The sequence below is a fragment of the Scylla paramamosain genome, chromosome 32, assembly GCF_035594125.1.
Source record: "Scylla paramamosain isolate STU-SP2022 chromosome 32, ASM3559412v1, whole genome shotgun sequence".
NCBI classification, from domain to species: domain Eukaryota; kingdom Metazoa; phylum Arthropoda; class Malacostraca; order Decapoda; family Portunidae; genus Scylla; species Scylla paramamosain.
The window spans coordinates 352278-369419 of record NC_087182.1 but is presented as its reverse complement, the minus strand read 5'-3'; the positions used below and the strand labels follow the sequence as shown (position 1 = coordinate 369419).

General features: G+C 43.0%; 1 protein-coding gene across 10 annotated transcripts in view; it reads right to left on the bottom strand.

Moving 5' to 3' along the window:
* Positions 1-17142, bottom strand: part of LOC135088936 (segmentation protein cap'n'collar-like) — a 136444-nt gene that overhangs the window by 11221 nt on the left and 108081 nt on the right. For 4 of the 10 annotated variants that reach the window (XM_063983996.1, XM_063984003.1, XM_063984001.1 and 1 more), the window contains exons 2-8: positions 6523-6835; positions 6006-6133; positions 5548-5619; positions 4911-5007; positions 2846-2968; positions 2197-2313; positions 1754-1918 (exon numbers count right to left, since the gene is read on the bottom strand). In XM_063983996.1, the coding sequence (XP_063840066.1) occupies positions 1754-1918; positions 2197-2313; positions 2846-2968; positions 4911-5007; positions 5548-5619; positions 6006-6133; positions 6523-6835 (1015 nt within the window). Of the gene's footprint in view, positions 1-1753; positions 1919-2196; positions 2314-2845; positions 2969-4910; positions 5008-5547; positions 5620-6005; positions 6134-6522; positions 6836-14148; positions 14502-17142 lie in introns of those variants that run through there. The other 6 variants (XM_063983998.1, XM_063984006.1, XM_063984005.1 and 3 more) reach the window with 4 other exon arrangements.

Here is a 17142-nt window from a genome sequence, read left to right as displayed (position 1 = left end):
ATGGTGGTAAGTGGTGGTGCTGTGAGGTGGCGCCGCCTGGCCGTGGCCTCCACAACCACACTGTTACTGAGTCATCCTCACTTGGCAAGTTAGCAGAGCCAGACTGCAGCGCTGCAAGCCTCGTTCTCCCAAGTATCCCTTCCCTGCACGCCTGGGAATTGATGCGGGAACAAAGTTTCACTCCCCCAGATTTACGTAATTGGATACACGCTGTCACAGCCGTATTTTGAAATGCTGTTAATTCACATGAACTATTTTCAAAAGTTACATGAAATTCTTGTTCTCATTCAGTTCTTGTGTTGCCAACGCTGATACAGAATTAAAATATTCCTAGAATCAGGAACACGTCCTCGAAAACCTCATTAACTTGCACCATGGCCTCATAAATGCAGTCGCGGAGTCGGGATGATGCAGTTTAGCATATGACTGGTTAAAAAAAAAAAAAAAAAAAAAACGGTCTTGTTCCATTCCTGCCCACAACGCTGCGTTAATAATGTATGGTGCCTTACAGTGTGTGCTTTACATACCATCATGACATGTTAAAAGCACACTTACCTTCATTATGGACGCAAAACATGGCCATACAACCACCTCGCTTCATTATGATATATCGCAGTTTTATTTTGAAATAAAACCGCAGTAAAATGATAACCAGTGTCTAGTACGTAATATGCTGATCACGTTTTCATATATATACCACTGCACACACACACACACACACACACACACACACACACACGTTAATTCTAAAAATAGTTCAAGGAAATATTAAATAGCAGCAGCAGTAGCAGCACCAGCAGCAGCTGATGATGGTGATAATGATGCTAACATCATCATCATCAGCAGCAGCAACATGATTGCAACGAAAATCGACAACCTTGGTTATTATATATACACAGTGTATTGTTGCACAGTCACGTTTTTGGCATGGGCAGCATTTCATTAATTGAGATATGTACTGAACTCTCTCTCTCTCTCTCTCTCTCTCTCTCTCTCTCTCTCTCTCTCTCTCTCTCTCTCTCTCTCTCTCTCTCTCTCCAAAATTCCACATATTGTGAATTATGTAGACTTCAGGATGCGGTTACTTGATTAACATAAAAGAGAAGTAACGACTTGATCACCTGTAACACACTTTCCCATACTTTCACACTAATTCCTAGTTATACAAATACTTGGTTAATTGGCCATACCTTAAGCAATTTCATTAGTATTGCAGGGTTATGGACTCTACAAGGAAAAAAAATATTGGCAAAACCTTAAAAAGTCTAGTACATTTCTTGCAGGGATTGATCTACTCCAGAGTAATGATTTCAGAGAATATGGATCAATATGGTCCATATCCTCTGAAAATTTGAGTCATAATAGAGGAGCGGCAGCAGCAGATAGTGATTTCCTGCACATAAAATACTCCTTGTGTGCAATGGAAACATGAGATGAGACAGATTATTTTATTATTCTAATGTTTTATTGTTTCACCAGTTACCTTTTCAGAAAATGAAGGAAGCAAAAACCAAATATTAGGGAAATAAAGTACTACTTCTACTTCATCCAGTTCTTCCTGTCACCACCACATTCCATTCACTTATAGCTATTTGTGTCATGCCCTACATTGGAGCATCTAGGAGAAAAAAAAAAAAAAAAAAACTGATCTGGTGACACAGGGAATTCATACCAACCTTGACTGTCTCACCAATACACTTGCACAGTAATACTTCTTACCTCCTTGCCACTCATTACATGCTGAAGTGCTTACCTTGTGAACGGAAGTCCATGGTGCAGGAGTACTTCATCTCTGCTGGGTCGAGGGCTGTGGCTCCCTCCATGACTGGTAGACTTGGGGGCTGAGGGTAGTGACTCCCATATCCACCCACATTAGCAACCCCACTGCTGCTTCCACCCCCAAGGCCTCCTGCTCCACCTTCATTGGAGAGAAAGGTATCACTTTCTCTCTCTCTCTCTCTCTCTCTCTCTCTCTCTCTCTCTCTCTTTGCATATAAATCTCTAGGAAATGACAATTAAATAGGCTCTTTTTTCACTATACTTTTTTTAAAGTCCTTGCCAAACCCCCCTTTCATGTAGACAAAACTTTAACACATTAAAAAAAGGCCTGTCTTTCTGTCACATTCCATCTCACTACAGTATATCTTTGAAGTATAGATTACTATTATTTTAATTTATCTACAAGAGTTTTTTTACCTCGTCCATACATGTGTTGTTTCTTCAGGGGTATTGAAGGCATGCGATGAGGATCCTCAGCAGCATAGCGATAGCTCCCAGTGTTGTAGTCTCCACTCTGATTCCTACTGCCACTATCTGTGAGTTAAAATTGGCTTTCATGTCTTAGTGGCTCCACTCACTATTGATCTGGTTAATTAAGGATAGTAGAATATAAGATGCTAAGAAGAGTGATACCTCCTTCATCTACATGCCCATGACATGCAATGCTTCCTGCACCAATGAGTGGATGCAAAAGTGTGAGAAACTGTCAAGTACAAGAGAATGAGTGGTAATATGATCAAGTGAAGGAAGAATCAATACCTACTCAGCATACATATTTCAGAAGAATATAAATTGCCAACTTGCATAATGAGGAACAGTATTTCACTTGACTTTGTTTTACACTATATGTGTAACTCTTTAGGATATCATCTTCATTATATACTTTATTGAGCAGTTTGAACATAATGAAAATTCAAAGCTAACCTTGAAAAATGTAACACAGGATTCACACATTCAGTACCACACTGTTTAGTAAGTGACATGTTATTTTTGTATCATGATGTGGGCTGCCATTGTGTGCAGCAGCTGTGTGGCGGCGGTGTTAGTGTATGTGAGGGATGTGTACCTGAGGGCTGTGTAGTGTGGTCGAGTGAGCTCCAGGGCTCGTCAGGACTAAGGGAAGACACCGCTGAGTCACTGGAGACGTCCACACCATCCTCACCACTCAGCTGAGGTAGCGCACAACCAGCTGTGCCCGGCAATAACACTAATGCTGTAGTTATGCTCTGTGCTTGACTTTCTACCTTATCTTAGCCCAACACTTAAAAGCAAACTGATTGAACTGTCAACAAGTAACTAGTATAAAAACACCCATTATGACTTCAAAAAGCTACACTTCAATATATGCACACAAGAGAATCACCTGAGGCAATGTAAAAATCACATGAATTTTTGACCCCCCCAAAAGTCTTACATTATGTATATATATATTTTATGATTACTAATATTAACATATATGAACTCCTGCTTGAGATCAAGGAAGTGGAGTCATGCGAAGTCTCATACACAAAACAATTATATCTGTTCTAAAAGGCAAGGGATGACATACAAATGTAGTTTCATACAACATAGCATAACGGATGACAAAATCAGCAACAAAACATTAGTTCATTCATGCAAGTTGGCAACATACATTAAGCAATGATTAATAACATCAACATCAAAGAAAAAAATTACTACAGCTTGGAGAAAGTAAAAGGAGATAACTAGATATGTTCTCAACAAGAGGATAAAAGCTAGTTCACGGGAAGAAATGTCACAGATATCAGAGTTCTTGCTGTAGTAAATCAGCAAATAGATCGCCTTATTGAATATGTAGTGATTTAATGTGGAATAAATTATACGAAGCATTAAGATATCCACTAACATATGTTTCTTTTATTCTGTGAGTGTTCAGATCTTTAGGTCCATACAAGTCCTTAACATTAAGTGCTATTGTGCTATCTAACATATTCTTTTGTGGCTGGGAGTAAAAATAAAGATGATACATATGAACTTAACAGGTAAGCCTATGCAGGCTAATCTCAGTCTAGGGATTAAGAATATTTCTATACAAACACCTTAAAGAATGCCATATCTCTAAAAACAAGTAAACATTATATCTGATGATTTACAACTGAATTAACAACTTGAAAATATAGGCCTGCCTGTCAATGAGGACTACAGGGTGTCTATCTGTGAGATCTGAGCATGATTGCATACTTATAATCTTATGTATCTCAAAAATATACATTTAGCTACTTTTACTTTTTCTTTTGTTTCCATGCTTTGTACCCCCCGCCTCCCTGTTTTTTTTTTTTTTATATCCCTACTGTACTTTTCAACAATAACCTGTTAAACCTTTAAAATATGAGATTCTGACTGCCCAATGTGGCATGAAGAGGTGCTGCCTAGTTTGCTTCATGGAGTGGATATTATGCAGGCTCCTGTCAGAATTCACAATACTTAGGACACAAGTTAAGTAATAAATGGGTGAATGCAATCATTGAAGACACATATTAAATGGGTGAATGCAATCATTAAAGACAGGGTGAAGTATCACATACAGAATGGTGCAGGTGAGAAGAATAGCTGGGGTTGTGATAGTTTAGATAAGTTACATAATGAATGCATGGGATTTGGGATTGGTGTAGGACATGCAGGCTGATGCAATCCTTCATATGCATATGGAGTCAAGTCAACACAAATAAAAAGACATACTAAAAGTCGTTAAAGGACCCACTATTTACTACTGTCCCCACCATGAAGAATATTGCAGTTCTTTAAGTATTATGTAGTTCTACCATTATTAAAATTAGTCTTTTTATATTTTTAATGGCTTATATATTGGAATGCTTAACACAGAGCAGCTGTTAATGCAGTGGCAGATATAAGTGGTGTTTAATGAAGCAGCCATTGATATTAAAATACTCACATCATTACTAACTGTACCTCTATAGGATTGATTCAAGCTCATGATCCCCTGTACTTTATCAAACTTAAACTACAAATTCTGACAGGTATAAAGATTGAAGCAACTTTATACACTTTTATATCTACCTGTTTCCCATGTCAAGTGTTGGGACAAAGCACACATAAGGACAGTGAGAGTGAGGACAATGTAGTACAGGGAGTGGGAGGTAGGTACTCACAGTCACTCATGGCCATCTCCATTAGGCCCAATGCCTCATCATTGAGGATGGATGACAGGAGCCCATCTGTTGTCTGGTTCATTTCTGTACTTGTGTTCTGAAAGATAATCATTCATATATTTATACTGCCATTACAAAATATGCTCTTATATGATGCCACATATTCATGCCAGTGACAAAGACATTCTGATCCTTCTGTAGTGCCCTATGGATGATTCAGTGGATATTAAGTAATTAGTTTTCACACTGTGAATAGGATCTGATTTGTACATGCTAATATGATGCCATGCTGTGAGTGAGAGTTTTTTTTCACACTTTGAAGGCCAGTAGTACCTCTTTTAGGCAAAGTTATTTATTCATTGACCACACTCTGAAATACTTCCATTTGGTTCTGACTGACTGTAGTAAGAATCAGTGCAGATGAATTCTGTTTATTCTCCATTGAAACTCATAAATTTAGGTAATATGCAAGTGGTAAGTCTCTTTTTCAATACAAAAAAAGAAGAAAAAATGTAAAGAGTTTAATTAATATCTGTCCACACAGTACAGGTTCACATGTATGCCAAGGTGTTAGGATGTTTTGGGGGAATTTGAACACATCTATCTAGATACACGTTCATCTTGACAAATGGTCTACCTCTGCTGAGAGAACATCGGATATGAGTCTGTCTGTGGTGTCATTCATCTCAAAGCCATCAAGACTTCTGTTCTGAAATGAGTTACAAGACTGTTGTTTATATATTATCTATTTGTACAGTCATGGGTAATAACAGTAGCCCGCCATACTGATTTCCACTCTATGCAGTGCTTTCTTGATCTTAGGTCCTTTTAGAAGACAAAACAAAAGAATAATGGAATTGCAAAAGACCCAGTTGTTGCTCATATATCTAAATGAAAATTCAATTATTACCTGTCAATTAGGAAATTATCAGCAAACTGAAGGAATTAGGACTGAAGGAAAATGCAAAACACGGTGGAAGCAAATGCAGAAGGTTACTCAACTTCTGCTTATGAGCGTCTTATAGCACTATTATCTTATCTTTTTGGATTTGAATAATGAAATATAAATGAGAGAGAAAAGTTTCCTTGTCATACCTGGTAGTACATCATCTCTGAGGGAAGGGTAGTAGTAGCTTCCATCTTGTACTGACTGTGGTCACTGCCAGCTAGATCAGAGCTATTGGTGAGGTTCATGCTGCTTGTCACGAGATGGCTTGAGGCACCTGTAAGGACACAAGGCACTAATTACCATAAAGAATCATTATCATTATCTCAGCTGATGCTATTTGGGGTGATGGAGGTGAGTATTTGTATGACTTCACTGTCACAAGGTAATCGCCTAAGACCATATTCTGAAATACTTCTGCCCACACCTCCACTACTTTTAATAGGGCCTAGTTAAAGTGACAAAGGTTTTCAAGGGTGTTTTTACATTTCTAGAGGCAGAATAACAAGATTTCTACATTATTAACAGAAGAAACACTCTTGTCAACCTAGCTAATCATCTCTATGGCCTTAGAAGATACTTGTAGTGGAAGAGTGGAGCATTTCTGAATACTGGCCCTAGTTGAGTGGAGGTAAGGAATTAAAAAAAAACAGACTCTGTACTCACCCATACTGTTGGTGTAGGTGATGTTGTGGGTCATGGGATCTGGCATCGGTGGTGGGAGGGTGGCATTGTTGAGTAGCACACCCCTGGGCACTGGTGCGGCAGGCGTGGACGGCGAGGTCTCATGTGATGGGTAGAGGGCATGCGGATGGTGGAGAGGTGGCCCATGCCCGTGGGAGTGGGTGGGTGAGGTTCCGTGGGCGGCCATGGGCGTGTGGGGGGCCTGAGTGTGGTGGGGGTTGGGCAGACCTAAGTACTGCACCACCTCCTGCCATCGCTCCATCTCCCCGCCCCGGACCAGGCTGCCCAGCCGACCCTGTGGGGACAAACCAATATGAGCAAGGAAGCCTGCATAGTCAGTGTAAGCAAGACAGTTACTATATATATATATATATATATATATATATAGAGAGAGAGAGAGAGAGAGAGAGAGAGAGAGAGAGAGAGAGAGAGAGAGAGAGAGAGAGAGAGAGAGAGAGAGAGAGAGAGAGAGAGAGAGAGAGAGAGAGAGAGAGAGAGAGAGAGAGAGAGAGAGAGAGAGAGAAAAGGGAGGTCACAGCTGGGTCATAGATAAGTTCACAGCACCCCACCATCCAGTGCTTCTGAGACCTCACTGGGAGTAATTACCATTGCCTGATAACAATATAAGGACATGAGGGAGGCTGTGAGATGATATAAGAACATATGAAGAAAGATAGTACATGTACATGAAGCCAGTAGGGCTACACATGTATAATCCACCTGTCTTCCCCATCTATGAATTTGATTCATCATTTGTTAAAGTGCCCTATTAAATCTACACTAGTAATATTAATGTTAATGATGATAATAGTCGCCTCATGCTCATCACATGAGATATTGCTGTGAATACTATTTATTATTATTATTATTATTATTATTATTATTATTATTATTATAATTACTATTATTATTATTATTATTATTATTATTATAGTAGTAGTAGTAGTAGTAGTAGTAAATCCACCCAGTACAAATAAATGACGAGAGAGAGAGAGAGAGAGAGAGAGAGAGAGAGAGAGAGAGAGAGAGAGAGAGAGAGAGAGAGAGAGAGAGAGAGAGAGAGAGAGAGAGAGAGAGAGAGTGCACAACATTCTCTCTCGTATGCTGAAGCACTTTGGTCTCTCACCACGACTTTTTTTTTCAAAAGCTGGGTTCTCAAGAATATTTCTCCTGTTAATAATGTAGAAATATTGTTAATCTGTCAATAGAACCGTAAAAAAAACATCCTTAAAAACCCGTGTCATTTAAACTAAAGCCTTTGGAATGTAATAATAGAGGTGAGGCGCAGAAGTGTTTCAGAATATGGTCCCAGATGCAGCACTGGGGACAAGATGTTGAGAGTCGGGAGTTGGGTGCTAATATCCGGGGAAGCGAGGGGAGAGAGGCAGTAGCTGAGTGAGTGATCGAGTAATAGATCCAGTCCAGTGCACGCAGGGATGAACCTTGCAGCCAAGTGACCCAGTAAGCGTGAGTCCCTCGAAGACTTTGGTTGTTGTTAAAAAAAAAAAAAAAATGAGATGAAGTTTTGAGGGAGGGAAAAAAAGGGAGAGAGAGAGAGATGGAGATAAACGCAGCGATAAAGACGTGAGAAGGAGAGAAGAAGGGAGATATTAGCTGATAAATAAACGCTTGAGAGAAGAATGAATTCAAAGGGATAAAAGAGAGATGAAACACTTATATGAAGATCTAAGAATGCGAGAAGGGGAGAAAAAGCACATGGATGAACTTGTGAGATAAGTAAAACTGATAAAGGAGGGAAGAAGAGGAGATAAGGGAAGGAGATGAGTGAGAGAAACCACTCTGTTACACGAAGGAAGGGAGCAAAGGAGGAGAGGTAAAGGAAGGAGATGGTGAGAGAAACCACTACTACACGAAAGAAGGAGAGGTAAGGGAGAGGGTGAGAGAACTGTACTGTAAAAACTCCAATGGATTACTAGATTTCCTGTCTGTCCTCCCGCCCTAACAAAGGACGACGGTTTCCTTCCCGCTCCGCCCAATCTTACTCCGTCTCACCTTCTCGTCACTAGTGACGTGTCTGCTTTAGTATGTACGCTCTCTGTTCACAATCTCCAATATACGCTCTTCTATTAATTTCATCTGACGTACATGGTGAATCAAGGATATAAAGAGCCTTTTAATGTATTTTTAATGGACGTGCTCTTATAACAAGTAGAAAGGAGTTAGCATAAGTGTGATAAGACTACTACTACTACTACTACTACTCTTAAGTAACAACAGCCTGCGCTCCAGTCACCAGATACCAGCATCACCATTACACGATGATGGTGAGTTGCGTGCGAGCGTGTGGTGTGCGCGCCGCCGTGATGGTGATGGGCGGTAATGTTGGTGGGGAGTGAGCCTCTTCCGCAGGCCGCGGCGGTGAGGCGTGGGCGTGAGTCAATTAATATGGTGTCTGTGGTGGGCGGCGCGGTCACGTCCCTGCACGCTCGGCCGCGCCCCGCCGATCCTGACAAATGTCTAATTTTTACCCAAGCGACAGTGAATCGCGAACCAATTTGTGCTGTGGTCAGACATTACCGCCTCTCGCTGCTTCTGTTTCAGGCCCACTCACTCCCTCACTGTGTAGGCGATCTCTGCCTCAACACAATTCCCAATTGTCCTCACCCCCTTATGTTATGAAAAGCTGCGTTACGTCCTACCAACTATTCGTACTCCCATAGTGTGAAAAATGGCACCAGTACTTGAATGTTTCCTATTGCCTCGCTCGTTTGATACCTACTGGAACAACAGGAAAGGCAAACGCAGATATTTGTATCCATCTTATAATGTTTGTAAAAGTCAAGTCATCTGCTACTCTGTTACCACTGTTAAAAATGGCATCAGTGCTTGAATGTTTCCTCTTGTCTCGCTCTGATACCTAATAGAGCAACAGGACAGGCAAACGACGCAATCTTTGACCAGGTTTGCTTCAAGGCCTACTCTTATTAGTATTTTTCATATACGAAGAAAAGTCTAGTCCTTGTATCACACACGACCTAGGGAGCTGCACTCGTATTGTCCTTTCCTTGTTTATATTTGTCCAGTTTTTTCCTTGAGTTGATGTAAGTTTCTCTGCATCACTCCTCTCTCTCTCTCTCTCTCTCTCTCTCCTCTCTCCTCTCTCTTCTCTCTCTCTCTCTCCTCTCTCTCTCTCTCTCTCTCTCTGTCTCTCGCTCTGTGTGTGTGTGTGTGTGTGTGTGTGTGTGTAACGGATAGAATAATAGACAGTCAAGGAGTGTGTCTCCCTCTCCTTCCCTCGAGCAGCAACACCACCACCGCCACCACCATCACCTCCACCATTAGCCCAGTTAGCCGGGTAGAAAGGCCCTCGGGTGCCGATGCATGCGCGTGACGCCTTGCACTCATTTGTCTCCCGCCTGGGAAACACCGAGACCAGAAAGAGCGACAGGTACAGCAAGACATTCTCTCTCTCTCTCTCTCTCTCTCTCTCTCTCTCTCTCTCTCTCTCTCTCTCTCTCTCTCTCTCTCTCTATTCCACTCTCAATCAGAAGTTTTATTATTTATTTATTTATTTTTTTTAACGTTAACAGCCTCGTGAGGGCCAACGGGTCTGTTGCTGTTGTTTGTATTCCCTCAGCGTTTTCTTGTATTATCCAGAATTACTCAAGTCTTCCTATACGATTTGCCCTGTATTCTGAAACGTCTAGCTCTCTCACCACATTTTTTTTCCAAAGGCCACAGAGACGATTAGCGGAATTCTTAAGGGTATTTTCCTTGTTAATAATGTAGAAATCTTCTTAGTCTGTTATTAGAGCCGTAACATAATTAAAAAAAAAAACGTAATTTCAACAAGAGTCTTGGAATGTAGCCGAGATGCAGCGCGGAGGCGTTTTAGAATATGGTCCTCAAAATCTTACCACGGCTTCCTATAGATACTGCCTTACATGTCGCAGCGCCGAGTGTTCCCCCGTCACGTGGTCTCTGAGGCTCCGTCTGTACTCGCGACGAATCCTTCTGAGCGCATCTCCTCCACAAATCTTTCTAATAGTACATCCTCCTCTGGTTTCCCACACTGGCTTCTCGTAATAAATCAGCTTTTCCAGTCATATCTCCCTCATTAGCTTCAGATTTTCCCTACCTGCTTGTCATTATATCTGTTTTTTTTTTTTTTCTTGCCTCCCATTATATTTAGCTTAGCCACCTTACCAACATCTGATCCGTGATTAATTATGGTCAAGTTTTTCACACGTTCCTCATTATATTCAGCTTTAAAACGGGTTTGTATAATATATAAAGCTTTTCCGTAACCATGATAAATCTTTCCAGCTTCTGCACAGCAAGACAAATTTCAATAAACGGTCATGAAAAAGGCAAATTTCTCGCGTAAGCTCAACCGAACTTTTAGCTCCATTAATTGACTGAAAGCAGCTATAGGTGTAACAGATAAGCTTCCTCATATTTAGCAACGGTCTCTGGTTCCGTAAAGTCACACGAGCCACATCTTTCACATCTTGCACGTGATGAGAGACACACACAGAAACGCTCACACAAAAATTAAACTGTTTTAATTCAGTATCCAATGTTGACTTTCTCATAATCACAGTCGCTGGAAAGACCCAAACTTTTCAGAGTCCTATCTCTACTACTTTCATTAACAGGCTTTCGTGGAATAAGTTTCGGACATTTTCAGGAATGTTTTCATGATTCCAGCTACAAATTGACAAGGATTCTGTACTATCAAGAGAGAGAGAGAGAGAGAGAGAGAGAGAGAGAGAGAGAGAGAGAGAGAGAGAGAGAGAGAGAGAGAGACGAGAGAGAGAGAGAGAGAGAGAGAGAGAGAGAGAGAGAGAGAGAGAGAGAGAGAGAACTAGTCATCACAAATGGTTTTTAAAGTATTTCTGATAAAAGATTAACCTGTCTACGAGTGATGATTACGACTCGAATGTTGAATACCTCATATCATTATCGCTGGAAACACTAGAGGTTCAATCTTATTAAAATCAAACAAAAAGGGCACAAGTGAGAGGATGACAGCTTGCAGCACCATAACACCATAAACACCATAACATCCGTCACGCCTAGACTGGTTTGTAGATTTATCGTCGTTCTATTTCTCTTATAGTCCTTCTCTGACTCTACTCTTTAGGGCTGGCATCTTCAGCAGACTCTTCACTATGCTTTTTGTTGCTCTAGGTCAGGATCTTTACATAAAAACAAACAAACAAACAAGAACGAGAGGGTGAGAGAACATGAGGTACAGAGTGGGACATATACACGGCAGTGGAAAGAATAATGAAACGAAAGATACATGAAAGTATGAAAAAAAGGTAAGAATGGCGGCGAGTAACAGCTGAGGTCCTAAATGACAAAAATCCAAAGAAGCACTAGCACGAGATGAGGTACAGAGTGACAGGGGGGGTGGTATACACACCAATGGAAAGAGAAGTGAAACGAACGATACGTGAAAGAAACAAGATAAGAGATCCGAAAGGAAGTGTGACGGGAGTGACAGCTGAGGTCCTAAATGACGAAAATTCAACAGCGTCAGTAGCGAGTCATCCCGAATAATTTAGGTAGGACACGAGACACCGTGCCGCGCCGCACCTCTGCCAGACCTCCTAATGTCACCTTAAACTTCTGTCCCGTGGTGAGTGTGTAGCCTTTCCTGAGCGACGCGCTGTGTGGCGTCCTGTGTTATCTTGTGTACGTGCCGCGGCGTGATGATCTTATACTTATGTAAATACTTGTGTCATTTAGTCAGGAAATTCGCGCATCAATGATTAAATATCTGAGTGTGTTGTCCTGCCAGAGAGAGAGAGAGAGAGAGAGAGAGAGAGAGAGAGAGAGAGAGGAGAGAGAGAGAGAGAGAGAGAGAGAGAGAGAGAGAGAGACGAGAGAGAGAGAGAGAGAGAGAGAGAGAGAGAGAGGAGAGAGAGGAGAGAGAGAGACGAGAGAGAGAGAGAGAGAGAGAGAGAATGCTGGCGTTCTTTCTACACCCCTAGCCAACTTCCAGCCAGCGTGTTACAGCTTCCACTACTCCCCGGCACGGTTTAAGGTGTTTGGGGCGGCGGCGGCGGCGGCGGCGGCGGCGGCGGCGGCGGAGGCGGCGGCGGCGGAGGCGGCGGGCGAGAGGCGGCGGCGATTAATCCGTGTCGTGACGGTATTCAGGACCTGATGGTGACGGATTCCTCGCCCAGACTACGACGAATGGGAGCGGCAGCCTGCAACACATAGCACTAGACGGCCGCCTCAGGCACTCCCCGTCCTCTCCCATACACCAAACCATCCCTGCGGCAAGGTTTTCTTAGGAGCGCCTGTTTCGTCTAACCCTCTCTTTACTACACGACCAGCACTCCTCACAGCGGGAGGGAAGGCATCTCCGGAAACACTGTGCACGAGATGGACGGTGCTTCACGGTGCGAGATAAGTCCTGTTATGCATCTCACGGTACATCAATTCATGAGGAAGTGATGAAGTGATGTCTGACGAAGCCAGACATTGTAGAATTGAAATGCTTTATTTTATGTGTGTGTAAGAGGGGCACTGGCCAAGGGCAACCAAAAAATCGAAAGAAAAAGGCCTATGCACTTGAGTGCCAGTCCCCGAAACGAAGTCAGAAGCACCCAGTCCCCGAAACGAAGTCAAAAATAATCATCGAATACTGTAGGATAAGTGTCAGTGATTATAAAATCTGAAAATACAAAAATTCCGGCTCAGCGAATTATAATAGAATTCATAAGTAATCAGTTTTCATTCAAATACTTTTTTTTTTCTCTCTCTGAGCGTGTTATGCCTCAGAATCAATACATTACATCAAACATTACTTATTCATTCGAACACTTTTTTTTTCGAGCCTGCCATGCTTCACAATTAGTACATCAAAGTAAAACTATAAATAAAAAATATTTGCTAAGTTTAGGTTAATGCTGGGTGTACCTGGGAGTAACATTTATGAGTAAAGTGATATGCCGAGTCTTCTCGTTCTGAAATGTCTCCCTACACAGCGTAAACTAAAGAGAGAGATGCGGATTGGAGAGTAAAGACGAAGATCCTTTAGTCATGACTCATAAGGGCAAGACTGCAATAAACCAGCCTGTGTAATCATTGACGCTAAGTTCCGCATTCTCAGACATTTCAGTGTCCTATATCGTGGCATGTCACACGGATTTTCCGGGCCGTTTTCATGGTTCCAGTAACAAGGAACATTAGTAGAGACAAAGCATCGGGAGGACCACACTAGTCCTCACTGTGGACTTTGAAAGTATCCCTGATGAAAGCTCAAGACAGTGATTACAGTAACAGCTTAGCAACGACAATCAGTAGAGAGAAAGCATCGAAAGGACTACACTAATAATTTCAGTGGGCTTTGAAAGTATCCTTGAAGAAAGTTTAAGGGTTACTTACAGGGAGACATTAATTTTTCTGGGATTCAAGTAAAATTTGGTGTGTATATGTGTTTGTATCTTAATCACAACATCCCTATGTTTCATTCAGATACGATTATTAGTTTGGGACAAAAAAAAGAAAAAAGAAAAAAAAGCCTCACACCAAAAATGGCAAATTAGAACATTCTAATTTATTTTTTTATTTTATCTATTTATTTTTTTTTTTAATATTTCAAGTATTTCTCAAGACAATGAAGCTTACAGCGCCGGTGGTGGTGCAGGTGGCAACCATCCTAGTGGGGGATGGTGAGGTGATAGCTACAGCAGGGACCACAGCAGGTGACTCCAGCCTGCGACAAGCCTCGAGATCATCCCCAGCCTCGGCCACTCCTTCAGGACGTGGGAGGCAGCACACACTCCCTGTCCCACGACCAGCACACTCATCCACGCTGGCGCTGATGAGTCACACAGCGTCTTGTTCTCGTTTCCCTTCCTGGTGGATAGTTGGTGGTGTCACTGCCCGGTTGATGTGCAGTGTAATGCTCGCGTAACTAAGACCTACGCGGGCACCGTCTCATCACTACAACACGGCTCTTTTTTTCTGTTTCATTCAACCAATTCTTCTAGTCACTATAGCGGGCAAGTCACGCGGCGGGGAACGACTGAGTGAGTCAGTGGAGGTCGTGTGTGTGTGTGTGTGTGTGTGTGTGTGTGTGTGTGTGTGTGTGTGTGTGTGTGTGTGTGTGTGTGTGTGTGTGTGTGTGTGTGTGTGTGTGTGTGTGTGTGTGTGTGTGTGTGCACCGGTGGGACAAGAGGGTGACCTGGCCAGGCACACTCGTCACTGCAGCACGCGTCACGTCACACTGGCCTCACTGCTGCTCTTCTTCTTTCCCTAACTGTGAGCCGTCTCTGAGGTGAGCACACGGGTTTAACACACGTGCATCCTGGAGTAAGGAGCGAGGGGCGAATACCGGAGGGGAGTGCGTGCGAAGGGGCGAGTGTGTGGGCGGCCGGAGAGGCGGGCAGGGAGTGAGGTGCCGCAGGGTGTATCGAGCTGCTCTTGGCTCCCGCCATGCCACCACGGCCACACCCGCCGCTCCTCTCCCGTCTCGGCGCCGTCTTTCTTTGCTCTGATCCTACTTAAGACTCGCCTCACGCCAGGTAATACGGAGGTTACAAGTTCTGAGTCTCTCTCGCGATGCACCAACACAAGGGATCACGTGAGTCTTTTCCCAGTAGCTCTTTCTGTCATCTTGCAATATCGTCATTACATTTACCAAAAGCAGCGCTTATACCTGTTGTCTTTACGTTCTGGGGTATATCTCCAGTATTGTTCATAGGCTGCAGTGGAAGTTATCGGTGTTTTCAAGTGCCTTTTCATTATGCTACTGATCATTTAATAAATATTCTGCAACATCGCAGGAAAAAAAAAAAAAAAAAAACTCGAGGAATTATCTGTGATCTTTGAAAATCGTCCTTATGGGAGGTTAAAATGTTTGAGAATACTAAAAGGAACCTTCTTGTGGTGAAGGATGCTGTAGTACTTACTGAATATACTCTTCGTGGTAATTGTAGCTTGCAGATTGTGAGCGAAAGGAGAAAAATTAAAATCCAATTGATCTGGGCCTCAAAAGTATTACCTTCAAATATTTCATTTTTGTTCCAAGGATACCAACAAATAAAAATTAATTTCGAGATGTCTGGAATGTTTTGAGGTGATTCCAGTTACTATATAATTTAATACTGTGGCACCATACGTCAGGGATTAAGATTAGGAAATGGATGGTGAGCCTCATAACTGAGGTGATGGAAGGGAAGGGTAAGTAAGGGTGAAGGACGTGGCTATAGACGTGCAATGGGGGCAGCATAAGAAAGAATGGAGGCTGAGTTTGATAAGGGAGACAGTGAGGTAAGGGTAACAGTGAAGCACGCTATGCTGCTGGTGGTTAGCACTAGGGACTGTATTCTGAAACACAAGATTTTTACATTATCAAGAGAAGAAACAGTCTTGAGAACCCGGCCCTGGAAAACAGCCGTGGTGAGAGAGCAAAGCATTTCTTAATACGGTCCTCGATGAGGTGCGATTGATAGGGGAAAAATGTCGGATGCAGAAGTGAGGGATGAGTGAGGGTTGAGTGAGGGGTGAGTGAGGGGTGAGAGAGACGCAGTGCAGGGAGCGAGTAGAGGGGAGCGGAGTGCGTGAGCGTGACAGAGCAGAGAGGAGCGTGTCGAGTTAGTGGTCCTGAAGATTACCGTCAGATGCTACACCAAGTGCTGCCTCTCTCAACACCCACATCTCACTGGCCGCCGTGCTGCCGCCTATGTGGGCCACATGGATCTGTATGAGAGCCTGCATGCCGGATAAGAGTATGGGCATGCCTCCTATACTTCGCCGTGTCCATGGAGTAGCGGCGGGGCAGCGGTGGGGGCGGGCAGCATGCGTGGGTTCTCAGCTCGGGTACGAGAAGTCTATTCAGCCAGTAATCCCGGTGTTAAAAAGACCCTAATTCCCTGCTAGCGCCAACAAGAATCTGGGCACTGTACAAGCCAGGCGCCTCACCCCCATTAATGCACCGTATTAGCTGCCGGCCACGCACGCGCCCGGAGAAAAGGTCGCCCACCACCAGCTTACTGCCGCGAGTTGCCAGAGTCTTCACTTTGCTCCTTTAACATTACTAGAGAAGGAACATAAACTTGCGGATGTTTCATTTTAAACTTACTGGAGGTGATGCGGGAGAAAAGATAGGTTTCCTTGCTAGACAGTATATGATTCACAGGAGAATACAAAGCCAGTCCCTCGAGTGAAAGCTACTACCTCAAACCATTGTCTGTTGATGCGGTGCACCTTGTCACTACTGTTCATTAGCGTCGAATTCTTGATTTAGTGATGGTGGTGTGGTAAAACTAAGACAAGATCACAATTAACAGGGAAATAGACAAGTAATCCCCGCAGCAGACAGTCGCTGCCCTACACCGTAGTCTGTTGGGATGATGCATTCCCGCTACTATTCTGTTCCCTGTTCATTATATTCCTAGTGTAAATACAGACTAGGCTTCTCCTCGCTAAGTCTTCTATTCTTAGCACTGCGGCGGCACTCGAGTCAGGCAGAGGTGCGTCACACGTGCACAAACTCACGGGCTCAATTTAACGCATGATGCTCACGTGAGTGCGTTTAAGCCACTGAAGATTACAAGAAAGAAGCGTTCCATTTTGCTAAGGACCAGATAGACAAGCGGGGAAACAAGGAAGAAGAGG